The following is a 27,143-nucleotide window of genomic DNA, read 5'->3' on the forward strand; positions in this document are numbered from 1 at the left end:
CAATTTCCCTGTTCTTTGCCAAAGAAAACTGTCCGTTTGCTCCAGTCTCTCTCTCATTCTGTCTTCTCTCTCTCTTCCCCCAGCCTTCCTCCCTCTCTTGTGCTGTTCTCTGGTCCAGGGTGCTATTCTTTTTTTTTTTTGAGACGGAATCTTGCTCTGTCACCCAGCCTGGAGTGCAGTGGCGTGATCTCGGCTCACTGCAAGCTCCGCCTCCCGGGTTCATGCCATTCTCCTGCCTCAATCTCCCGAGTAGCTGGGATTACACGCGCCTGCCACCAAGCCCGGCTAACTTTTTGTATTTTTAGTAGAGACGGGGTTTCACCGTGTTAGCCAGGATGGTCTCGATCTCCTGACCTTGTGATCTGCCCGCCTCGGCCTCCCAAAGTGCTGGGATTACAGGTTTGAGCCACCGTGCCCGACCTCCAGGTTGCTATTCTACTAGGAAATCTTAATCTGCAACATCTCTTGGCTTTACCCCTTTCATTCACTGTTTCCTGTTTTCCGTGTACCCTCTTGATTTCTTTCCAGCTCTTCTCTTTCTCAGACTCACACAGTCCTTCCATTCACTCCCCTCCTTGCCTTCTTCCCTTCTTCGTGTACATCTCCTTTCTCCCTCTCTTTCTTTGCTCCCCCTACTTCATTTTCCGTTCCCGCATCCCCCGATGGTCTCCCCCTCCTTCCCGCTCTCTGTCTTACCCTAGTTTGGAAATGCAGCAGACCTCTAAACCTGCTAGCATTGGATGCAAGAGGCTGTCATTCTACGGTAGGAGGAGCTTCTATTGGTCGGGCTGGAGGCGGGTACCGAGCTGAGTATAAAAGGTGGGACCGGAGGCGGCGAGCTGATCGGCTCTGACAGGACGGGTCGGAGGGGGTCGCCTGGCCGGAGCTGGGCGCCGAGAATCCCGGGTGCCAGCACCAGAGCAGTGGCTCTCCGCACTAACTCTCCGCCCCTGGTCAGCTGTAACCCCTGCCGCAGAGCCCGGCAACTCTCAGCTGTCGCCCGCGGAGCCCCGAGGTCCCCTCGCCTCACCTGTGCGTGCCGCGCCTCGCGCGCCCTGTCCGGCTGCGGAGATGAGCGAGGTGAGCGGCGCGGCCCCCGGCGCTCTCGGCAGGGCTGCGGCGGGGAGGGTGCTGCGGCTCGGGATCCCAGGGAGGCGAGGGAGAGCGAGGCAGACCGGAGCCGCGAAGAACCCTCCAGGGGCGCCCCACTGCCCTCCTAGGAAAGCTCCCACCTCGGGGCGCTGGGAAACGATTGGAAGACGGGGTGCTTTCAGTCTCCCTACTATGGACGGCGCTTTTGGGGGTAACTGGAATCGGCTGTAGAGTCGGGAAGTGGGGATGCTGAGCTCTCAGGTGGTAGGTCATCCCCTCGGGATACTGCCCCCTGCATCTGTCTTACTGCCCGAGGTTATTCTGGCTCCCCTTACCCCCCTTACTTCGCTTCTGTCCTCTCCTAGGGATGTAAGGCACTCACTCATATTCCTTCTGTAGCATCTAACAAGAACTCCATCCCTGGCCCCCAGGGAGGGCCACTATGCCCCTTTTAGAAAGGTTCCTGCCCTCCACTCATTCAGTCAGGAACGTTGGAGGGACGCTTTCCGGTATTTAGAAGCCCCTGCCAGCTGCTGGGGAGATTTCCCCTTCAAGAATAGACCTCCCTCTGCAGTGCTTGTTACAAACTAGGTCTTCCGGCAGGCTCTGTTGTGTTCATCGTGGCCAGACCCAGTCCATTAACTGATTTACTGTTTTCAAAGAACACTGTTCATGGGGTGGGGGAGTGGGGGGTCAAAGCAGAGACTTTGGAAAGACATCTCCTATTGTCTATTTGTAGGCACAATCTCATCTCCAGAAACAAGGATCAGCCTTCTCAGGTGAAGTCAGTCTGGTTAGTGGCATCACAAGCTTGCCCTCTGCAACCTCTTTCCTAGTACCCACGTCGTTGTGTTAAATCCAACTCCTCTGCTATATGTCAGATATGTATGTAGGTCTGCTACTTACCTGTGATGTAGCCTTAGGCAAAGTTCAAAACCTTTGTTTCATTTTTTATCTGTAAAATGGGGATAATACTGGCTGTTGTAATAATTAAATGAGATAATATATGCCAAATACTTCAAATAGGACCTGGCACTCAATCTATATTAGCTATTATCTTTCTGTTTCTTTTTTTTCCCTCTCCCATTAGAGTATTACAGAAATTTAACAGAAGAATTCCCAAAGACATTAGATTACTGAAGGAATAGGACCCTGGAGCCTGGGTTCCAGTTTAGATACTAAAAATGAAGATCTCTACTGACTCCTACCAAAAGTTGTCACCCAGGGAGCTAATTAGTGCCAACTGCTGTGTTGTCTTGGTTGCCATGTTCACTAATTTTATCCTGGAAAATTCGGCTAGTCTGGGGGCTGCAGATGAACCAAAGTGGTTTCCAGTCCCTCAGCTGGTTATGACTCTGATGATGGCAATCTTTCAGAAAGAAAAGAAAAAAACGCATCAACCTCCTCTTTCAGCTCTAATGTGGGAAGAGAGGTTTTCTTTGCCCTCTTTTCACTGAGGTCTAGGGTTCATACTACTCCTCCCACCCCGAGCATTTCTAAATCTGAAAGTTGTAATCCAAGCCATCCCCTGGGAGTTTGTGATCTGAAGGCTATGCCAACGTGAGGATTTGCAGTTAGCCTGTGTTTTCTGGGGGAAGTGCACAGCCCCTTTGTAGGACACACTACAGGGGCTGGCATTTAGGGTGGTATTTGGTGGAATGAGAAGCCTGTTTTGTAGCAAAGGAAACAATTTGGTGTTTGAGGAGAAAGCCAAGTCTGCTCCCTCCTGACTCAGCAGCTGAATTTGGTTAGCCTTCATCAGGGGCTCAGTAGAATGATGAGAGAAGGATCCATGGATGGAGACTATCAGTAGAATGATGAGAGAAGGATCCATGGATGGAGACTATCAGTGTACCCAAGTCTGCCCAGCCTCCTAGGCTATCAGAGCAAACTGGTTTTAACCAGCAATTTAGTCATAGAAGCTGTCTCCTAATACGGAGCTGAGCCTGGTCTTAGGGATGAATACTTATAAAATCCAGAAGCAGCTGTCTCTGAATCAGGTCACAAAGGGGTCTCTGCTTCTCTAGGGGCTGAGATCCAGCCTGTTTTCTTCCTCTTGTAAAAGCTATGGTAAAAGGTGGAAGTGTTGCCCAGAGCTCTAGGGAGACTCCAAACTGCTTCATTTCTCTCAGGCCAGCCCCATGGGGCTCCTCTTTCAGGCGGAAGAGCCCCGCCCAGGAAAGCCCTGTGTACCTTGAATCTTACGTAAGTTTCACCTCCCCCAACTGCTTATTTTCTTGCTTCAGAGAAAGTGCATGAAATGAGACAATTTGGGATGTCTTTAAGAGACTCCTACTTCAACTGAAGAACAAAACCAAGGAGGAGTCTCCGGACCTAGAACAACCAACAGTGCAGGGGTTCTGGTGGGGCTGCTGGGGAGGATCTCTGGCTCTGCCTTGCCTTTGTGGCTGTTTGCTGTCACTCATTACTGCAGTAGAGCATTTCCCTGTGAGTGTGTGTGCGCATTCGTGCACGAAGGAGCTGCAGGGACTCATCTCCAATTTGTCTGCATTCACAGCTGCAGGCAGGACTTGATTGCTGTGGATCACACTCTATCTCCTGTGGTTTAATAACTTTTCCCTAGTTTCAGTGACAGATAGGAATGAGAGATGTGTTCAGTCCCTGAGGGCTCTTTCCTATAATCCTTTTTCATACAGTGTAGCTGCCTGCTTAAAGCAGAATTGCAGGTTCTTTTGTAATCCTGTTGCATTTCTCATCTGCGAGGAGCCTAGCTGGGGGAATCCCTTGGTCCAGCAGTCGTTCTGCTGAAATGGGAGTCATGGACCACTGGTGACAGTCTTTATGGTGTCTGTCCTGTGTTTTGGCTGGCAGGGGCTGGGGCAAGGGACAGATCAACTAGAAATCTCATTTAGGGGAGAGCTTAGACCTGGTGCTCCTTCATTATCCTGTTTGCTCTCTTCTTACCTAATGAGAATGGGATATCACACTTTGGAGATCCACACACTCTTTCCTGTGCACATCTGTCTGCATCTGCCACCTTCCCAACAAGGGAAGTTCAGTCACAGTGATACTATTCTGTTATGTCTCCTGTGAACCAGTTGTTAGGGAACCTGGTGTGGACTTGGAGGAGATCCAAGTTTATCTCTCTCATTGGTATGTTACTTTTATTATGGTTATATTGGATATACAAAATAGAAAGTCTAGTCACTTACTGCTATGGAAATGCCTTCTACCGGCCAGGCGCGGTGGCTCACGCCTGTAATCCCAACACTTTGGGAGGCCGAGGCAGGTGGATCATGAGGTCAGGAGATGGAGACCATCCTGGCTAACATGGTGAAACCCCATCTCTACTAAAAATGCAAAAAATTAGCCAGGCGTGGTGGCAGGCACCTGTAGTCCCAGCTACTCGGGAGGTTGAGGCAGGAGAATGGCGTGAACCCGGGAGGCGGAGCTTGCAGTGAGCCGAGATCGTGCCACTGCACTCCATCCAGCCTGGGCAACAGAGCGAGACTCCACCTCAAAAAAAAAAAAAGAAAAAATGCCTTCTATCTGCCTTGGAGTGAGGAAAATGAGAACTTGCTCATCCCTTTCTCAGTCTCCCATTTATGTTGCTGGTTTTAGCTGCTTAGGCAGGAGCCTCTGGCTGGTAAAAGTGGATGACCGTCATCCTGTTACCTGGAAATATGGATGATTCTTTCTCTCAACTACAGCTGTGATTTGTTAGCTCTGAGAATGTCGTCTTTATAGGGTCAGGCAGCCATAAGTAATATGGCTGAAGTCCAAATGCACAAACTTGATGCATCTTTCACGTCTGCCTATGGAGGGTCTTAACTGATGGAAGTGGTGGAGATAGAGTTGCAGGCAGAGAGGATGAAGAAAGATGAATAATTGTCTCTTCAAGGTGGTGGTTCTATGAATGCCTCCCGCTATTTTCTTTTTACTTTTCTATATTTCTAAATTGTCTTTCATGAGTCTATTTTATCATAGAGAAAAATAAACTTAGTTCTGCAAAAAAATTCTTCAAAATAGAAAGATATATCTTTCACCAAGAAAACCTCAAATAAAATATCAAAACATTTTAGTGATGCAATTTTAGATTTGTTAAGGAACGCTAAAGATCATCTGGTCCAATATTCTCATTTTACAGGTGAGAAAACTGGGGCCCAAAACTTATCTAAGTTTACACTGTACTAGAACCAAGACTAGGGCACAGTACTTCTGACTTCTCATTCCAAAAGAACATTCCACAGGACTCCTTTAACATTTTACTTCAGTAAATACAAGATTTTTTTTTTTTTTTTTTGAGTTGGAGTCTTGCACTGTTGCCAGGGCTGGCTGGAGTGCAATGGTGCGATCTCTGCTCACTGCAACCTCCACCTCTGGGGTTCATGTAATTCTCCTGCCTCAGCCTCCCAGATACCTGGGATTACAGGCACTCACCACCACGCCCGGCTAATTTTTTGTGTTTTTAGTAGAGATGGGGTTTCACTATGTTGGCCAGACTGGTCTCGAACTCCTGACCTCAAGTGATCTGCCCACCTTGGACTCCCAAAGTGCTGGGATTACAGGGGTGAGCCACTGTGCCTGGCCACAGAATTATTTGATTAGCATGCAAACTTTTAATGAATATATTTCAAGTACTTTTTTTTTTTTTTTGAGACAGTATCTCTGTCACCCAGGCTGGAGTACAGTGGCACGATCATGGCTCACTGCAGCCTCAAGCTCCTGGACTTAAGCAATCTTCCCACCTCAGCATCCCTTGTAGCTGGGACCACAGGTACACGTCACCATGCCTGGTTAATTTTTTTTGTATTTTTTATAGAGACGGGTTTCACCACGATGCCCATGCTGGTCTCAAACTCCTGAGCTCAAGCAGTTCACCCATCTCAGCCTCCCAAACAGCTGGGATTACAGGCATGAGCTACTATGCTTGGCCTCAATACTTTCTTTCCTTTTTTTTTTTTTTGAGATGGAGTCTTACTCTGTCGCCCAGGCTGGAGTGCAGTGGCGCCATTTTGGCTCACTGCAATCTCCACCTCCTGGCTTCAAGCGATTCTCCTGCCTCAGCCTCCCGAGTAGCTGAGATTACAGGCGTATACCACCAGGCCTGGGTAATTTTTGTATTTTTTTTAGTAGAGACGAGGTTTCACTATGTTGATCAGGCTGGTCTCAAACTCCTGGCCTCAAGTGATCCACCTGTCTTGGCCTCCCAAAGTGCTGGGATTACAGGCATGAGCCACCATGCCTCGCCTCAAGTACTTTCTATAAGAAATACACGCTGGGCGCGGTGGCTCACGCCTGTAATCCCAGCACTTTGGGAGGCCAAGGTAGGTGGATAACGAGGTCAGGAGTTCGAGACCAGCCTGGCCAACATGGTGAAACCCCATCTCTATTAAAACTACAAAAATTAGCCAGGTGTGGTGGCAGCCACCTGTAATCCTAGATACTTGGGAGGCTGAGCCAGGAGAATTGCTTGAACCTGGGAGGCAGAAGTTGCAGTGAGGCAAGATAGCACCACTGCACTCCAGCCTGTGACAGAGCGAGGCTCCATCTAAAAAAGAGAAAAAGAAATATATATATATTTTTTTGAGATGGAGTCTCGCTCTGTCGCCCAGGCTGGAGTGCAGTGGCGCAATCTCCACTCACTGCAAGCTCCGCCTCCCGGGTTCATGCCATTCTCCTGCCTCAGCCTCCCAAGTAGCTGGGACTACAGGCACCCGCCACCACGCCTGGCTAATTTTTTGTATTTTTAGTAGAGACGGGGTTTCACTGTGTTAGCCAGGATGGTCTCGATCTCCTGACCTCGTGATCCGCCCACCTCTGCCTCCCAAAGTGCTGGGATTACAGGCGTGAGCCACTGCGCCCGGCCAGAAAAAGAAATAGAAGCAATGTGGCTGAGTGTGGTGGTTCACGCCTGTAATCCCAGCACTTTGGGAGGCTGAGGCAGGAGGACCGTTTGAGCTCAGGAGTTTGAGACCAGCCTGGGCAACATGACAAAACCCTATCTCTACTAAAAATTTAAAAATTAGCTGGGCATGGTGGCGCATGCCTGTGATCCCAGTTACGTGGGATGCTGAAGTGGGAGGATCTCTTGAGCCTGGGAGGTCGAGGCTGGAGTGAGCCGTGATGGCACCACTACACTCCAGCCTGGACGATAGAGTGAGACCCTGTCTCTCACAAACACGAAAAAGAAATATAAGCAGTGTGATCTAATAATGCTGAGCAAGAGGATAGAGACAAGAGACCAACATTAGATAATATCTTATCAACAGGGTACCTTCTGGTAGAATACTAGTCAGGGCAGGTACTATCCATCTTTACGCAGGATGCCTAGTCACCTTAAAAATGGGTGCAGAAAATGGGGTGGAGTAGGTAAGCTGATAGGAGTGAAGGAAGTAGGAAGCCTGGAGGCCCTCTTTTCATGAGTTCTTAATTTTGGTGTTCATCATTGATTCCCATAATTGCAGGAAAGCAGGTGTCTAAGTAAAATTGGTGCACCTGATGAACAAACAGCCTCTGGATATTCGGTCCTCTTTTGTTTGGCCATTTGACTTCCCAGTCAGGAGTTCAAAGGCTTTGGGAAGAGAATAGTAAGGCCAGATGTGATGGCTCATACCTATTATCCCAGCACTTTGGAAGGCTGAGGTGGGAGGATTGCTTCAGCCCAGGAGTTTGAGACTAGCCTGGGCAACATAGCAAGACCCTGTCTTTACAAAAAATAAAAAATTAGTCAGATATGGTGGTGTGCATCTGTAGTCCCAGCTATTTGGGAGGCTGAGGTGGGAGGATTGCTTGAGTCCAGGAGGTCAAGGCTGCGGTGAGCCGTGATTGTGCCACTGCACTCCAGCTTAGGCAACAGAACACGACCCTGTCTCAGGAAAAAAAAAAAAAAAAAAAAAGCAAGAAGATGGGGAAAGAAGAATGAGAAGAATGCATTAGGCTGGCAAGGTAAGTGATGAAATCTTACTGGGATTCAAGCATCCTGAGTGCATGATTTTCTAAATCCATACTCTGACCTGCTGCTCAAAATGGCTTGACTTGCGTTGGAATTATTTTAGTTATAAAAGTAAGCTAAATCAGAGCAGATCCAAAACCACTTTTTTTTTTTTTTTTTTTTTTTTGAGACAGTTTCGCTCTTGTTGCCCAGGCTGGAGTGCAGTGGCATGATCTCGGCTCACTGCAACCTCACCTCCCGGGTTCAAGCGATTCTCCTGCCTCAGCCTCCCAAGTAGATGGGATTACAGGCACCCAACATCATGCCCGGCTAATTTTTTTGTATTTTTAGCAGAGACTGGGTTTCATCATGTTGGCCAGGCTGGTCTCAAACTCCCGACCTCAGGTGATCCACCTGCCCCGGCCTCCCAAAGTGCTGGGATTACGGGTGTAAGCCACCACGCTGACCTCAAAACCACTTTTCTAAGAGATCTGCATCCCTGAAAGGTGCCCATAAACAGGTACCTAGAAATCTAGACCTTGTCACAGTCTCCTCACTGAAGCTTGATTTCTGTTTCCTTCCAGGCTTATTCCCGAAGGCAGGCCCAGTACCCCACCAAGGGAAAAAGGGTGCATTTATCGTTCTGTTGTCCTTGGTGCTGCCTCCCTCCCACACAAAGCCCTCCAGCTGAGTGTTTGCTTTGTAGGCTGCAGAGGGGATTAATACGTTTATTTTGGGACATTAACACCATGGGTGGGATGCACATTGAAGATTATAGTAATAAATGATGCTTTGGCACTACTCTCTCTCCCCCATTCCCTAAACCTCAGTGTGGGGTGAAGGCACAGCTCTAAGCTGTGTGCAGAGCACCACAAATAACCACTCATTAAACTGTGGCAGCCCATGCTGGGGGGAACAGGCTGGGGCTGTTGACTCACTGCATACCATGAGCTGGCATGGCCAAGGAATTCTGCCTCTGACTCCAGTTGGGGGTACTTCTATTCCAGGAAACAGGGATGGGGTGGCTAAGAGGGGAGAATCAGACAAGGGGGCTTGGGAGCTAGGGCTGTTTAGGTTCTATTTTTGTCTTAGGATGCATCTGAGATATAAGGCATTGGGGAAAATAGTATATATATTAAGAGAGGGATGTGTGTATGTAGAATCTGCAGTAAGGATTCCTAGTTCTTTTTCTGTTATTATCTTGAGGGTGACCTTGAGCAAGTCTTTCTGAAGCTGTTTAAGGACTGCAGCTGGTTGCTGCACTGAAAGAATTGAAATGGTTCCAACAGTGCTCCAAAAACAGCAGTCTAGGGTCTTCCAGGGGCACTAGAGGATCCCAGAGGCCTCTATAAGGTTTTTTATCAGTTACCTTCATTTAACATTGGAGGAGAATATGTCAGAAGGGATAAAAGGGTCCCAGGGGTGGAGTGGGAGGGTGCAAAGCCTCTTTGTTGCCACTTGGAAGCAGATCCACTAACTCCTGTCCCCCTTCACTTCCTGCACCTCTAGAACAAGCAGGGAGCTTAGGAAGCCTAGGATTTATGTCAATACAAAGGCAAGGAAAGGGATTTTTAAAGGCTAGTATTTAGGATTTTTAGGATTCAGTCCCTTTTTAGGTTTTTCTGCCTTGGACTGTAGGACAGGATTCTGACTTCCTGTGTGTATTCATCTAAACTAAGTATTCTGGCAGTAAGTACCAAAATGTGTTTATAATGTGTTTTTATTTACACAGCACCCAAGCTATGTCATGCAAATACAGGTATAGGTAGTCTAGGTATGATGAGGTGATCCTTGTTCCTGTCTGTTGCTGCTGTTAACAGCCTGTGATCTCTCTTTAAAGAGCCCAGTGGGCTGAGGAATATGGGGAAATCTGGATAGTTTATCCTTTCCAAGGTTCTAACTCACTGCTTGGAGCAGAAGGGGTGACACTATCTTCCCTTTTCTGGTGACAATGGTTGCTGTGGCAACGCTATTAAAGATGAAAGCCACAAAGGAAGGAGGAAACACAGCCCAAGAAGGGAGCAGGGAAGATTGGGCCTAGAGTTTTAGGGTATCTGTTCCCCAGTAGTGGCAGCAGGAAAACAGCACCAAAGTTGCTACCGTTTTGAATGTCTGGGTGCTTGCTACCACAATACTATGTTTTGTTTTTGTTTTTGTTTTTTTAGACAGAGTCTGGCTGTCTTGCCTAGGCTGGAGTGGAGTGCAGTGGTGTGATGTTGGCTCACCGTGACCTCTGCCTCCCAAGTTTAAGCAATTTTCCCACCTCAGCCTCCTGAGTAGCTGGGATTACAGGTGCCCGCCACCATGCCCGGCTAATTTTTGTACTTTTAGTAGAGACAGGGTTTCACCATGTTGGCCAGGCTGGTCTCAAACTCCTGACCTCAGGTGATCCCCCTGCCTTGGCCTCCCAAAGTGCTGGAATAACAGGCTTGAGCCACTGCACCTGGCCGACAATACTATCTGGTGAGGCAAGGAATAGACTTACACAATCATTTTCATGACACAAAAGTGGATGAAAGGACTCAATCAAGGAGTATAGTTTGTTTACTCCTAAGCACTAATCTCCTTCTCCCTGTGGTATATAACTTTAAAAAAGAGATGTCTCAGGGTTCCCAGAGGTTTAGAGCCATTCTCAGCACTTTTGGGGACAGACATTGGGAAGACAGGGAGATTGTGATTTCTAGGGCTTGTTTAGAGGGAAAAAAAAGAGCATTTATGAAACTCCTATGGTAGCAGAATAGGCCTCCAGGGCCCTTCGAGCAATCCCAGGTATTCTCTTCCTCTTTCAGTTCCACTTTCAGAAGAACTACTCTGTGGCAACTCCACTCTCTGATTCTAGTATTTTAACCCTGCAATAAATACCTCAGCATCTTGACCTAAACCTATTCTTATATTCAACCCCAGGTTATGTTACTTTGGAATAATAACTATTTATTGCAATATGTGCTATGTATTTTACATACATTTTTCTCTGGTTCCTTTTACCTTTTTTTTTTTTGAGACGGAGTCTCGCTCTTGTTGCCCAGGAGTGCAATGGCGCAATCTCAGCTCACTGCAACCTCTACTTCCCGGGTTCCAGTGATTCTCCTGCTTCAGCCTCCCAAATAGCTGGGATTACAGGCATGCGCCACCATGCCTGGGTAATTTTGTATTTTTCGTAGAGGTGGGGTTTCACCATGTTGGTCAGCGCTGGGATTACAGGCGTGAGCCACGATGCCCTGCCTTTTTACCTTTCAAGATAGATGTTATCTCTCTTCTGCAGATGAGAGATCTGAGCACAGCAAAGCTAAGTAATTTACCCAATGTCACACAGCTAGGAATGACAGAGCTGAGATTTGAACATAGTCAATGCAGGTCCAGGGTATGAATCCAGATCTGTCCGACTAATGTGCCACATTGCTGCTTCCAGGAATTTGAAACCTATCAGAATTTTATTTTTTTTCTTTTATCCTCATCCTCTATGTGATGGTAAGGCCTAAGCAAATTTTAATTCACATAAATATCAATTAAGTACCTGGTATTACAAGACATGGGTTGTAGTTATTGTAGCCTAGACATAAACAAATGGAAAACATGGACTGTGCTTCAAAGGAAATAAAATCTATCAGGGTGCTGAGGGTGGGGAAGGGGAGGTAAGACATATTACCTGTACTACAGGTACATACTACCTGTAGTACAGGTAATATGAAACATACTTCACGAGAAGGTCTTTCCTTCATTCTCAGCTCTTTTTCAGGCACATATGTTAAAGTGAAGGAAAGCAATGACCTGGCTTCTGAATCCCTTTTCCATAACCTCTGAACTGGCTACAGAATGGAGGCCTTCAACTGTCTGAAAACAAATTTGATTTCAGAAGTTTAGATGAGGTTGCAAATAAAACAGAGAGCTCTCTTCATTTATTTAAAAAACTCTTAGTGTAAATCATGTGTAAAGGATCAAAAAGGATCAATAGGAATTAATGATACAAAAAGGAGGCAGGGGGCCGGGCGCGGTGACTCACGCTTGTAATCCCAGCACTTTGGGAGGCCCAGACGGGTGGATCACGAGGTCAGGAGATCGAGACCATCCTGGCTAACACGGTGAAACCCTGTCTCTACTAAAAATACAAAAAATTAGCCAGGCGTTGTGGCGGGCACCTGTAGTCCCAGCTACTCGGAGAGGCTGAGGCAGGAGAATGGCGTGAACCCGGGAGGCGGAGCTTGCAGTGAGCCAAGATAGCGCCACTGCACTCCAGCCTGGGTGACAGAGCGAGACTCCGTCTCAAAAAAAAAAAGGAGGCAGGGATAAGAGAACCATATGCCAAGGTCCTGAGGTGGGAAGGAACATAGTATGTTCCAGAGATGAGGTTATTGAGGTAATCAGAGGCTGAATAATGTAGAGCCTTTTAGGCCGTATTAAGGATTTTGGGCTGAGTGTGGTGGCTCACACCTATAATCCCAGCACTTTGGGAGGCTGAGGCAGGAGTACTGCCTGAGCCCAGGAGTTTGAGGCCAGTCGGGGCAACATGGCAAAAACCCATCTCTACAAAAAATACAAATATTAGCCGGGTGTAGTGGTATGTGGCTGTGGTGCCAGCTACTCAGGAAGCTGAGGTGCGAGGATTGCTTGAGCCCAGGAGGCCAAGGCTGCAGTGAGCTGAGATTGTACTATTGCATTCCAGCCTGGGCAACAGAGCAAGACCTTGTCTCAAAAAAATAATAAGGACTGGGCGTGGTGGCTCATGCCTATAATCCTAGCATTTTGGGAGGCTGAGGCGGGCGGATCACCTGAGGTCAGAAGTTCAAGACCAGCCTGGCCAACATGGTGAAACCCGGTTTCTACTAAAAATACAAAAATTAGCCCGGCATGGTGGTGCGTGCCTGTAATCCTGGCTACTCGGGAGGCTAAGGCAGGAGAATTGCTTGAACTCAGGAGGCAGAGGCTGCAGTGAGCTGAGATCATGCCACTGTACTCCAGCCTGGGCAACAGAGAGAGACTCTGTCTCAAAAAATATAATAAAATAAAAATTAAAAAGAATTTCGTCTTTTATCCTAAGAGCATCAGTAACCACTTGGGTTGTTAAAATTGCTCATGTCAGAGCCAACTGTGTTAGGGTGTGCAATGGTCTGAATGTTTGTGTACCCCCAAAATCCATATATTGAAATCCTAACCCTCAAGATGATGATACTAGGAAGTGAGGCCTTTGGGAGGTGATTAGGTCATAAGGGCAGAGCCCTCATAAATGGGATTAGTACCCTTATAAAAGAGACCCCAGGCTCAAAAAAAAAAAAAAAAAAGACCCCAGGCTAGGCGCAGTGGCTCGTGCTTGTAATCCCAGTACTTTGGAAGGCTTAGGCGGGAGGATCACAAGGTCAAGAGATTGAGACCATCCTGGCCAACATGGTGAAACACCATCTCTACTAAAAATACAAAAAAAATTAGCTGGGCATGGTGGCATGCGCCTGTAGTCCCGGCTACTTGGGCAGCTGAGGCAGGAGAATTGCTTGAACCCAGGAGGTGGAAGTCGCAGTGAGCTGAGATCGCACCACTGCACTCCAGCCTGGTGATAGAGGGAGACTCCGTCTAAAAAAAAAAAAAAAAAAAAAAACACCCAAAGAGATCCCTCTCCCCTTCTACCATGTGAGGATATAGCAAAAAGATGGCCATCTACAGATGGAAAGTGGGCCTCACCAGTCATTGAATTCAGATTGTTTCCAGTTTTTGCAATTACAAGTAGGGCTGCTATAAATATTAATTTACAAATGTATGTGTGAACATAAGTTTTAATTTCTCTTGGATAAATTATTAGGAATAGGATTGCTGGATGGTATGGTAAATGTACACTTAAGAAATGCCAAAGTAGCTGTACCATCTTGCATTCCCACCAACAACGTATGAGAGTTCCAGTTGCTCTGTATCTTTGCCTCTACATGGTATTGCCACTAAACAGAAAATTTTTAATAGGTATGTGGTGATATCTCATTGTGGTTTTAATTTGCATTTCCCAAATGACGATGATGTTATATATCTTTTCATGTGCTTGTCATCCATGTATCTTCTTTGGTGAAATGTCTGTTCAAATATTTTGCCCATTTAAAAAAACCGTGTTTTTATTATAGAGATTTAAAAGTTCTTTCAAAACTTATTCTGGATGCAAGCCTTTTATCAGATATTTGATTTGCAAACATTTTCTTCTAGTCTGTAGTTTGTTTCTTTTTTTTTCCCCCGCTCCCAAGACAGAGTCTTGCTCTGTCACCCAGCCTGGAGTGTAGTGGCACGATGTTGGCTCACTGCAACCTCCACCTCCAGAGTTGAAGCAATTCTCCCGCCTCAGCTTCCCGAGTAGCTGGGACTACAGGCACATGCCACAACGCCTGGCTGATTTTTGTATTTTTAGTAGAGACTGGGTTTCACCATGTTGGCCAGGCTGATCTCCAATGCCTGACCTCATGATCCGCCTGCCTTGGCCTCCCAAAGTGCTGGGATGACAAGTGTGAGCCACTGTGCCTGATCTTTTTTTATTTTTTCTTTTTTGAGACAAGCTCTCACTCTGTCACCCAGGCTAGAGTGCAGTGGCATGATCATAGCTCACTGCAGCCTTGATCTCTGGGTTCTAGTGATCAATCCTTGTACCTCAGCCTCCCGAGTAGCTGGGACTACAGGTGCACGCCACCACACTTGGACTAACTTTTTTTTTTTTTTTTTTTTTTTTTTTTTTTTTTTTTAGTAGAGACAAAGTCTATGTTGCTCCGGCTGGTCTCAAATTCTTGGCCTCAAGTGATCTGCCTGCCTTGGCTTCCCAAAATGCTGGGATTACAGGCGTGAGCCACCGTGCCCTGCCTAATTGTACATATTCATGGGGGTACATAGTGAGTGATATTTTGATACATATAACATATAGTGATCAGATCGGGGTGATCCCTTTTTTTTTAAAGCAAATTCTTCTAGATCCTGATTTCTTTTTTTCTTTTTTAAAGCATTTCCCTAAACTTTTAACATTGTTATTCCTGGGCTGGACACAGTGGCTCACACCTGTAATCCCAGCACTTTGGGAAGCCGAGGCGGGTAGATCACGAGGTCAGGAGTTCGAGACAAGCCTGGCCAACATGGTGAAACCCTGTCTCTACTAAAAATACAAAAATTAGCCAGGCGTGGTAGTGGGCACCTGTAATCCCAGCTACTTGGGAGGCTGAGGCAGGAGAATTGCTTGAACCCTGGAGGCGGAGGTTGCAGTGAGCCGAGATCACACCACTGCACTCCAGCCTGGGCAACAAAAGCGAAACTCCATCTCAAAAAAAAAAAAAAAAATTGATACTCCTCAATATTGACAATTCCTATTGTCCTAGACCTGCTTCTTTTCTCTCTAATGGTAGTTGGAAAAAAAATTCAGGTTGAGGTAGGCTTTTATTTATTTTTATTTAAGGATAAATATATTTATTTATCCTAAGTCATATATTTATTTACTTCTTAAGGAGAGAGGGAAGCTTTATATATGAGAGAGTAAAGGGAACTGATTGTCAAGATTCCTGAGGAGGAGAAGGGTGATGGGATCTAGAGCTCAGATGGAAGGACAAGACATCATCTGACAAATGCTCTGGGAGGAGGCAGATAGGCAACTGTGTGGTGCTTCTCTTTCCTAGAAGTGGGAGGAAATGAAAATGGTAGGTATTCCTGGGGAAAGTATTAGGGAAAGGGAGAATGTTACTGTGTCATGTTCCTCTCTGCAATCTCAAAGCCGAAAGAAAAAAAGACCCTTAAGCCAACAAGACTCTTCTTTCCTTTTTCCCCGTGGGAAGGGAGAATCTGCAACTTTGAGCTGCAGAGGAAACAAAAAAGTTCTCATGGGGAATTGGCAGCATCACCAAGATGATGGAATGGAACATTGGTACACATCAGGCTCAGAGGCAAGGAGAAAAGAAATATAGGAAGGTAGGTAAGGAAAGCAACTAAAACCCTCTAGGGAAAATAAATTGAGGAAAAGAAAGAGTTGATGGGCCTCACAGTTGCTAATTAGTGTTTGGTATCTATTGAGAAGTGAGAAACATTTAGTCCTGGCTGGGGAGGGTGTGGGTGGCTCACACCTGTAATCCCAGCACTTTAGGAGGCTGAGGCTGGAGTATTGCTTGAGTGAGAACCTGTTTCAAAACAAACAAAACCCCCAAAATCCCATTCAGTCCTGTGTGGGCAGCGAGGCTGAATGAACCAAGCTCTAAGCTCACTAGAAACTTGGAATAACAGGCTTGAATGACAGTGAGGGAGGCATTTGAAGTGGAAGCCAGTAGAATGATCCTACACATAGAATTCTCAGACTCTGAAGGGCTGGGTTCTGGCTGTGTGAGTAAAGAATGTAAACTATGGCTGTCCTCCAGGAGTCAGCCTTGTGTGTCAGGAGGCCCACTGAGCAAACATTAAGATGAAAACCAGAATCAGGGTGATTAGATCAATTGGCAGAGCAGAAATCTGAGTGATAGGCATGGTCTGGGAACAGGTTGTCACCTATTAATAACATGTAAAATTGCCCCATAATGGCAGGACTGGACCCTGTTCCCCAAGTTCCCTTTGGAGTATATGTGAAGATAGCATTGTATACGCATGCACATACATACTCATACATGCCCATACTTTTGATTGGAGATTGAGAGACAGTGTAGGATAATGATCAAGAGCATGGATTCTAGAGCCAGACTGCCTGGGTTCAAATCTAGCTTTGTGGTTTGTTTGTTCTATGGCTTTGGGCAAGATAACCTCTCGACTTCAGTTTCCTTCTCTGTGAAATAAAAATAATAATTATACCTATTTTATAGGGCTGTTATAATCATTCCAAGTGTTAGTGTTTATAAAGTACTTAGAAAAGTAGCTGGCATATAGTGTATTATATATGATTGTTCATAAAGTAAAGCGAGGGAACATTCTGAAATCCTTGATTTCTTCCAGTTCCCCCAGTTGGGTCCTATAAGGAGAAGGAAGGATTTGCTAAACCATTTCATTGTTGTTATTTCTGGTCAGAAAAGCTCAATATCGAAAGGAGTAGAAGGCTAGGCACTCCAGCCTGGGTGACAAGAGCAAAACTCCGTCTCAAAAAAAAAAAAAAAAAAAAAGAGTAGAAGAGCACCTGAGAGGTTTGTGATCCATACCTGGCTAGAATGAGGAGCTGAGAAATGCTGACCTGTTACAGCTCTTGCAGTTTGGCCTCACTCCTCTTCAGGTATGAGTTTTTGTGAGAAACACTAGAATATGTGGTCTCTGGTCCCAGAGTGTACCTCCATGCCTCCTTTGTTTATGTGAAGTATGGTTAGTCTGATGGCTTGCAGATGCATATACCAGAGGACCTTAATTCATCTAAAATTGCTGCTTTTCTGAAAGATAAACAGGAGGGTTGAGGCAGAGACCAGGGACTAATAAAGGACTGAGCACCACACAGAGGGTAGGCGCAGACAACTTGTGATCTAACTGCCCCCACCCCTAACCTCAGCAAATCACAAACAACTAAATCCAGAAGAGTGTCTAGAGTGCCTATTTTGAGAACTGGCTAGAGAGAAAGAGGGAAGAGGGGCAAGAGGTAAAAGCTCCTGTACCCCTTTCAGCAGAAGGTAAAAGGGAGATTTCAAGGGGCATTGTGAGTAATAGGAGTTTTCTTCTCCTTACAGCATCCTTTTCTGGTTTCCCAAGTGGAGACCCCCACTTTTAGATTATTATCTCTCATAAATTTAACCTAAATGGAGCTAGAAACCCTGGGGGTGGGGGGACCAGATGGCAGCTGAGCCACTGCTCTATTCCAGGACCAGTGATCTCCAGAGAGACTTGGGAGGGAAGCAGCTGGCAGGGCAGAGGGAAAGTGGCAGCCTGGTGGTTTAGTCCTGACACACATTCCTGCTTGTTCTCAAGGTCCGCTGATATGAGAAGGAATGTAGAGGAAACAGCCACCTGAGGGAAGATATTTAGAATGAGAGTCCAGATTTTCCTTCAAAGAGGAGGCATTGGGGTGAGAGAAAAGATCCGATGGATTAAGGGAATAGGTTTAGAGTCAGACAGAGGGATAATGGCTAAATCACGGATCAGAGTCTGAGATTTATTGGCAAAAGAGAGCATAGGATTTGAAGTCAGAGATCATGAGACTATAGAACTTGCCTCTTAATCTATGATCCTCTTGTCTGGACAGTTGCTGTTATCCTATTAACTGCATACTCCATCTAGGTCATAGTTTTTTTTTTTTTTTTTTTTTTTTGAGACAGAGTCTTGCTCTGTCACCCAGGCTGGAGTGCAGTGGTGCGATCTCAGCTCATTGCAACCTCCACCTCCCTGGTTCAAGTAGTTCTCCTGCCCCAGCCTCCCCAGTAGCTAGGATTACATTTGCCTGCCACCACGCCCAGCTAATTTTGTGTTTTTAGTAGAGATGGGGTTTCGCCATGTTGGCCAGGCTGGTCTCGAACTCCTGACCTCAAAGGATCTGCCCACTTCGGCCTCCCAAAGTGCTGGGATTACAGGTGTGAGCCACTGTGCCTGGCCAGGTCATATTTTTACAGTGTGGAAAAACCTCTTGTGATGACAGTATTCCTGTGGAAGGTGTCACCTCAGTAACTATTGGGACATTTTATCGATTATGTGCAAAATTAAGAAAAGAAAAACATTTGACCACAGGGGGATTATGGGGAGAGAAAGAGTAACAACTGGGTCAGTCTCCTAAGTCTCAGGAACAGTCCTTCCTCTCATGGAGTCTTTCTTTTGGTCAAAGGGGAACAAGCAGGAATTCCATAGGGTTTCAGGAACACCTTCATGTATGTTCTTCCAGATTTTAAAATGAAAATATATATGGGCCTGGCGCGGTGGCTTGTGCCTGTAATCCCAGCTCTTTGGGAGGCTGAGACAGGAGGATTACTTGAGTCCAGGAGTTTGAAAGCAGCCTGGGAAGCATAGCAAGACCCAGTCTCTACAAAAAATACAAAAATTACCCAGGTATAGTGGTGTGCCTGTAGTCCCAGCTACCTGCAAGGCTGAGGTGGGAGGATCGCTGGAGCCTGGGAGATCAAGGCTGCAGTGAGACATGATTGTGCCGCTGCACTCCAGCCTGGGTGACAAAGCAAGACTTATCTCTTAAAAAAAAAAAGGAAAATGTGTGTGTGTATGTGTGTGTGTGTGTGTGTGTGTGTATATATGTGTATATATATAAAAAATATACATATAAATATAAACACATATTTATCTTACACAAAATTTGGACCATATAAAGTTATAACTGAGTTTGAAAAACTTGCCCATGTCAAATACAATATTGCATTAGCATTTTTAATAATTTTTGTTCTAAATTATTATTTTCTTTCCCCGTAATGTTATATTGGAACCATTTACCAGAATTTAAAGAATAGTTCAAGCCAGGTGCAGTGGCATTGCACCTGTTGTCTCAGCTATTTAGGAGGCTGAGGAGGAAGAATTGCTTGAGCCCACCAGTTTGAGACCAACCTGGGCAGCATAGTGAGACCCTATCTCGAGCAAACAAATAATTAGAGTTAATAAATGATTTCAGCAAAGTTGTTGGATACAAGATCAATATATAAAAATCAGTGGTGTCTCTAAACACTATCAATGAAAACTCCAAAAAAGGAAATTAAAGCAATTCCTTAAGGAAAGAAAAAATAGTTCAGTACATATCCACATGTCTTCCACTTAGATTCAGTAATTGTTAACATATTAGCATATTTGTATCAGCATATGACAATATTTGGTCTTATGGAGACAGTACAGCCTGTTGGCTAGGAGTATGGAGTCAGTCTACCTGGGTTCCAAAGCCAGGTTCACTGTTTTCTATTGCGTGATTTGATTTGGGCAAGTTCCTCAACATCTTTCTAAGCCTGTTTTCCTCAACTATAAAATAGGGTGCCATCTTCTTAGAGATTTCAGAAGATTAAATGGGATAATGTTTGATATATAATAAGCAATAAGTATTATTTGGGTCCTTATCTCCTCTAAAATCACTTAGCCTGGAAGATAGGAAGAGTATCTTGATTGGTTTCACCTTAAATTCACGGCCATTAACCCCCAACGTGCCCTTTGTGCTATCTGGTAATCCTGCTACATCTTTAGGGTCCAGTTGTATTGCCTAGGCTGGTCTTAGACCTCTGGGCTTAGGTGATCCTCCTGCCTCATCCTATATCTCACCAGCTCACTCACTCTCTTACTTTCTTAGATAATCCTTTCAGTCATTCTCCTCTTTCTTCAAACATTTAATACTTCCGTGCCTTCTTCACTGTCAGCTGACAACTGTCTTTCGTGTTTCATTGAGACAATGGAAAGATTCAGAAGAAAACTTTTATACATTTCTACATCTGCCACCTTTCCTGCATCTATTCCTTCATTCCTATATTGTAGATAAACTGTCTGTATTCTTTTTTTTTTTTTTTTTTTTTGAGACGGAGTCTTGCTCTGTCGCCCAGGCTGGAGTGCAGTGGCGCAATCTCGGCTCACTGCAAGCTCCGCCTCCCGGGTTCACGCCATTCTCCTGCCTCAGCCTCTCCGAGTAGCTGGGACTACAGGCGCCCGCCACCACGCCCGGCTAATTTTTTTTTTGTATTTTTAGTAGAGACGGGGTTTCACCGTGGTCTCGATCTCCTGACCTCATGATCCGCCCGCCTCGGCCTCCCAAAGTGCTGGGATTACAAGCGTGAGCCACCGCGCCCGGCCAAACTGTCTGTATTCTTATCGAAGGGCAACCCCTCCGCTTATGCACCCGATATATTTCCTTGTGCCTATTCAAGACATCACTCTGGTAATTATCCCCTCTCCTGTATCATCAGTTTTTTCTTCCTTACTAAATCATTTCCATCAACATTTAAAATCCCCCATCTTACCAAGCCCTCCCATAACCCCACATTCATCTCCAGCTAATGTCCAATTCCTCTGCCATCCTTTAAAGAAAGGCTCTTTGATAGAGCTCTCTGTACTGAAAAATATACAGGCAGATCCACCTTATTTTACCATGAAACTTGTCTCAAGTCTTAATGTTTCGTATTATCTCCATCACTACCACCCTAGTCCAGACCCCATCATCTTGCTTGTACCACTGCAAGACCCTCTTGTTTTCCCTGGTTTCTTGTACCTCTATTTGCTTTCTTTCTTTCCTTCTTTCCTTCCTTCTTTTCTTTTCCTTTCAAGATGGGGTCTCGCTATGTTGCCTGCGCTGGTCATGAACTCCTGGGCTCAAGTGATCCTCCCATCTCAGCCTCCCAAAGTGCTGGGATTATAGGCATGAGCCACCACACCCAGCCAGTAGTCTTTTTTCTACCCATCTGTCAGAACAATCTTTTAAAAACATGACAGACCATGTTTTCCTCTGCCCCAAAACCTATAATGCCGTTTCATCAGCTCAGAAAAAAATCTAAATTCTTTGTCTTGTTCCAAAGACACATATTCTGGCTATCTACCTAACCTCATTTCTTATATTCTATCCCTTACATAGCTCCAGCCATGATGGTCTTTCTTTCTCTTTCCTCTTCCCCTTCCCATTCCCTCACTCTTGTTGCTCAGGCTGGAGTGCAGTGGTGCAATCTCAGCTCACTGCAACCTCCGCCTTCCAGGCTCAAGTGATCCTCCCATCTCAGCCTCCTGAGTAGCTGGGACCACAAGTGCACGCCACCATGCTTGATTAATTTTTGTAGTTTTTGTAGAGATTGGGTTTCACCATGTTGCCCAGGCTGGTCTCGAACTCCTGGACTCAAGCAGTCCGCCCACCTTGGCCTCCCAAAGTGCTGAGATTACAGGCATGAGCCACTGCATCTGGCCCATGATGATTTTTTTACTCTTCCTTGAACATACAGGCACAAACCTGTTTCAGGGACTTTCTACTTTATGTTTCATCTGCCCAGAGGATCTTTTCCCACACATTCACATAGCTTGTTCTTATATCGTCATTAAAGCCTCTACTCAAATGTCAGTCTTCAGAGAGACTTTCCTAGACTACTCTGCTTTATTTTCTTTCATGGCATTTGTCACTAACTGATGTATTTGTTGAATAAGTGCAGGGACTTTCTTTTGCTCACTGCTGTATGTCCAACACCCAGAACAATACTTGCCATGTGATTAGGCACTGACATATTTGTTGAATAAATCTTTTGCTTCTTTTATACCTCTTTAGTGTATAGAACAGTGCTGAACACAAGTAAGTGCTTGATAAGTATTTACTGAAGTGAGATGGAAACAGCATAATCTACAGAACATAATTGGATTCTATCAGTTTCTTAAAGCAGAACCCTTATGTCTGCCAGTCATTCAACAAAGGTTTGCATCTGTAAAATGGGGGATAATACTAAATACTCCACTAAGCTGTTCCAAGAATTAGATGAGAAAACATTTATGAAAGCACCCAGTTTTTGTATTTTGTTAAATATAAAGTAAAGTACTTAAAATTGTGAAGTGAATAAACAGACTCCAAAGGTACCAAGTGCAGGAGTGACTCTGTCTCCAGATGAACCATACCTTGAGACTGATGAATGTCCAGATGAAGTAGCCTTATTAATATAATTTTGAGGAAGGGGAATTACTATTTTTTTTTTAAAGAGCTAGGGTCTTGCTATGTCTTGCCAGGCTGGTCTTGAACTCCTGGGCTCAAGGGATCCTCCCAAGTAGCTGAGACTACAGGTTTATGCCACTGTATCTGACCTTACTATTACGTTTAACTCTCCATCTGAGCAGGGAACCTGGAAAAAAGCATAGACATCAGCTGATTAGTCTCACTCCAAATTCATGACCTCCTGCCTTATGAGGGGCCTTAATGTCTCCAGCAATCCTATCACTGCTCCTTAGTCCATTTACTCTCCTACTCGCCTAGGTGAGTATTTCTCCCTTCCTTTCTTTGATACCTCTTCCCTCCTCCTCTTGGATGATGACCTTGTTACACATTTTTCTTCAAAAAATAGAAGCAGTTAGAGAGACCCTCCAAATGTTCCCCCTGCTTGCACCTGGGCCTGTAAGCTCTGCCTTTCCTCCAGTTCCTGTGGGTATCCTAGTCTAGCTCTTATTCAAGGCCAGCCCTCTACTGATGCACTAGATCTCACCCCCTCTCTCCTATTCCAGGAATTATCCTCTTTCTCTCCTACAGTTCCTTGTCTACTGGATCATTTCCATAAGAACGCAAGCATTCTGTAATTTATGTCATCTTAAATAAAATCTTCTTGTGACCTCATATCTGCCAAAAGTTATACCCCCGTTCCCATTTTTGGAATTCCTTCTATATTTGCTGCTGCAATTCCTCTCTTCCTTTTCCCTCTTGAGCCCATTACAATCATTCCCTCCCCTTGCTCCCCTCCTTCGTGGACACTTCTCTTATCAGTGTCACCAGTGATCTCCCCATAGCAAAACTCAATGGTCAATCCAGTTCTCATCTTACTTGGCTTACCTGCAGAATTAGACATAGTCATTCTCTACTCCTTGAAATATTTTCTTCACATGGCTTCCACATTACTGTAATCTCTTGGCTTTTCTCCTACCTGGCTTCTTCTCCATCCTGTTGATTTTTCTTAATTTCTACAATTCTAATCATTGGGATACCTCAGGATTTTATCCTCTTCTCTATCTGAACCCACTTTCTTGGCGATCCCATTCAGTCTCATGGCTTTAAATGCTATCCATATATCAATAGCTCCCTCATTGACATCTGTAGCCCAGGCCCTTCTCTTTAACTCATCTTGAATCTTCAACTGTTTATAAAAGCATCTTCTCTTGGATAATTAATAGCCATCTCAAATTTGTTAAAAAATAAGCTCCTTATCCTCCCCCTAAAACGTCTTCTCCCTGTTTTCTACATCTCAGGAAATGGCAGCTCTATTTTTTTCAGATCATCAGGCCAAAATTTGGAATCATCCTTGATCCCTCTCTTTCTCACAATGCCATTTTTCGAATCAACAAATCATATTGGTCATAGCTGGAAAATATACCCAGAATCCAACCATTTACCATCTTCATCGCCACCATGCTGATTCAAGCTACCATTGTCTCTTGCTTGGTTTTCTGCAATAACCTCTTAACAGATTTTTCTAGATCCTTTCTCATTTCCCTTTTATGCAAATCAGAGGTCTCCAGCAACTTCTCATCTCACTTGTAGTAACAGTCAAACTCCTTAAAAAGACTTCTAGGCCGGGCGCGGTGGCTCACGCTTGTAATCCCAGCACTTTGGGAGGCCGAGGCGGGCGGATCACGAGGTCAGGAGATCGAGACCATGGTGAAACCCTGTCTCTACTAAATGTATAAAAAAAAAAATAAGCCGGGCGCGGTGGCGGGCGCCTGTAGTCCCAGCTACTCGGAGAGGCTGAGGCAGGAGAATGGCGTGAACCCGGGAGGCGGAGCTTGCAGTGAGCCGAGACTGCGCCACTGCACTCCAGCCTGGGCGACAGAGCAAGACTCCGTCTCAAAAAAAAAAAAAAAAAAATAAAAAGACTTCTAAAGCCCTACATAATCTGCTTTCACCCCCAGTTAACTCTGTTCTCATCTCCATTAATCTTTCCTCTTTCCTCTCTCCACTCCAACTACACTGGTCTGCTATTCCTCAAACAGGCTAGTCACACTTCCAACCCAGAGCCCTTGAAAACTCCTGCCAGATATCTATGAGCCTTACTTCCTCATCTCCTTCAGCTATTTGGTCAAATGCTGCTTTTCAGAGAGGCTTTTCCTGACTACTCTATGTAAAACTGTATTCCTCCATTTCCACCCCAGTACTTACTATTTCCTTTCCCTGCCTTTTCTCCATAGCACTTATCATCATAGTAGTCATTTTATGTGCTTTATTTGTCTCTATATACACTGGAATGTAAGCTCCATGAAGGCAGAATTTCTTTGTCTGTTTTGTCCTCTACACTTTCTAGCATCAGTAAATCTTTGCTGAATGAATTTTGATAACTTTTCCTCTGGTCTCTGATCTCAAGACTTGCTTCTTCAAAAGACTAAGGGAATGCACCTGGTAGTAGGAGGGTTTGAGAGTATATAAGAGGTCTAAGGTGATGACGCCTTCAAATCACTTTCATGAATATCTAATATTCTGATATTCTAATATTTTTTCCAGCTTAATACCAAAACATCCCCAGCAACCAACCAGGCAGCTGGCCCAGAGGAAAAAGGTGAGTGGGGTTGGGCTAGGCAGTTTGTAGAGCAGGTGACTCTAGAGACATGAAGACAAGTAGGGTGAGTCTGGAATTTCCTAAAGTCAGACATGAAAGGAATAAGAATGTGGATAAGTGAAACAAAGGACTAGTTTGGAACTATAGTACTATATCTATAGGCTTCCTTCTATTTTTCCTAGGAAGTAAACGATCAGTATTTACTCCTTGATTTTAGAAACTGGGTCTGGAGTGTTGGGGGAGAGAGGTATAAGATAAGAAGAAACTCATCAAAAGTCCCAGCATTATCTCCATCAGAAATTGAGAGAAAGCTGAGGAAAGTGAGTGTGCATTGGAACTTGAACTGTAGGATTTATGAATAAGTGATGAAAGAAGACATTCGTTGTTTGGTCCAAGAGTAGCAGAGCTCCCCTAAGTAACTATAGCTAATTCCCAGTCTAAGTACCTTGACTCAGACTTCTAGGGGAATTATCAGGTATTCATAATCCTAGCAAAAATTGGGGGACCCCACAGAGTCTGGCACAAGGTGGACATTACCCACTGTATTGGGGACCTGGAGAAAGGGTCTAGAGCAGGTCAGATTAATTCATTAATGAGTCTCCCAACTATCTGCAGGAAAAGCTGGCAATGTCAAGAAGGCGGCGGAGGAGGAGGAGATTGACATTGATCTGACAGCACCAGAAACAGAGAAGGCTGCCCTTGCTATTCAGGGCAAGTTCCGGCGATTTCAGAAAAGGAAAAAGGATCCCAGCTCCTGAATAGCCAGCCTTGCCCTTCACCTTCACCTTCACCGTGGTCCCTTCGCTCCCCTTCTCCACACCCATGTATCTTTATCCCTTGTCCCTCTAGCCTTTCCTTGAGGCAAGTTCAACCCTTATATGCTCTTGTATCTGGCCCCCTCAAGCCATCACAGAAGTAGAGGCACAAGAGAGGTGAAGAAGATGAAGACTTCAATCAGCAGTCACTTGTCTAAGGGTGGAACAATTTCTTCTTGGAATAAGGTTCTTTGATCAGTAGCTATGCCTGCCCTGTAGGGTTGAACAAGAGGCTTCGAGGCTGAGAGATCTCCCCAAAGAACAATGTGGGAAGGAGGGGAAGGCCTTCAGAGTAGGGTGCCTGAGGGTGGGACATATGCACTGTTCTGCTAGTTACAGCATTCACACTTTAGGTAACATTTTTTTTCCCCTTCAGATCCTTCTGCACCAACTCCAACTTCCCCTCCAAGGATCTAAGCCACAGTGGGGACTGGAGCCTCCCTTTCCCCCTAGGCAGACCTAAATCAAGCAGCTTACCACAATAGTGCATGCTGAGTAAATTAGTTCCAAGGAAGGGAAACTGGAATGGCAGTGTCAAGGAAAAGCCTCCCTCGTCATCTAGTCTAGGACCATAACGGGCAGAAGCAGAAGAGGTTCCAGGGCCATAAGCAGGGGAATGAGAAGTAGGCACATATAGGGAGGAAAGAAAAGTGAAGAATGGGGAAATCTCTGAAATTTTTTACTGCCGGGAAAAGTGTACTACATGAAGGATGCTTGGGGCTTTGCTAACCTGCTCACCTCTAACCCCCCCCCAAGTCTAGCCATCCCCAGAGGCCACACAAACCAAGTGACTCCTGTAGTTCCCACTTGCCCCACTATGGAATCAGGGCAAAAGTGGAATAGCCACTCCATGTGATTTTAGCATGTTTAATAATTTTAACAATAAACCACCCCACAAATGGGGTCATTTAACCTCTACTAATGTTTTTTCTTGGGAGGAATGTGATTATGAGCCTGAGCTGGCCTCAGGGAGTGGGGTGGAGAAGCAACTGCGTTGATTGCGTGGTGGCACAAGAAACTAACACTACCTGAGCAATTTTCAGACTGAAGCCAACCCTCCCTTCCCCCACCCCTGCTGACCTTGTCCTCACCTTGATTTGCCACTCACATTGTCTCTGTGCTGCTGTCGCCGCCCCCAGGGTGCACCTGCAAGAGTGCTCATTTTTCCTTTCTCCTCCTAGCTGAGAGCGTGCTGGGTACACATCCCTCTGAAAACAAACCTGGTCTTCCTTGCTCCGGATTCCCAAATGACCTATCCTAGAT

At 45.4% G+C, this 27,143-nt stretch overlaps 1 protein-coding gene across 1 annotated transcript; it reads left to right on the plus strand.

Moving 5' to 3' along the window:
* The first annotated feature begins 254 nt into the window (after positions 1-254).
* Positions 255-26,798, plus strand: PCP4L1 (Purkinje cell protein 4 like 1). The gene is made up of 3 exons (XM_063627144.1): positions 255-1,080; positions 25,011-25,065; positions 25,681-26,798. Exons 1-3 carry the CDS (start codon positions 1,072-1,074, stop codon positions 25,821-25,823), a joined length of 207 nt encoding a protein of 68 aa, XP_063483214.1. The 5' UTR covers positions 255-1,071; the 3' UTR covers positions 25,824-26,798.
* Positions 26,799-27,143: the final 345 nt, after the last annotated feature.

Source organism: Symphalangus syndactylus, chromosome 12 (assembly GCF_028878055.3).
Source record: "Symphalangus syndactylus isolate Jambi chromosome 12, NHGRI_mSymSyn1-v2.1_pri, whole genome shotgun sequence".
NCBI lineage: Eukaryota > Metazoa > Chordata > Mammalia > Primates > Hylobatidae > Symphalangus > Symphalangus syndactylus.

Coding starts and splice junctions, on each gene's coding strand:
- PCP4L1 (XM_063627144.1), top strand. Junction 25,066..25,680: donor AGCTGGCCCAGAGGAAAAAG/GTGAGTGGGGTT, acceptor AACTATCTGCAG/GAAAAGCTGGCAATGTCAAG.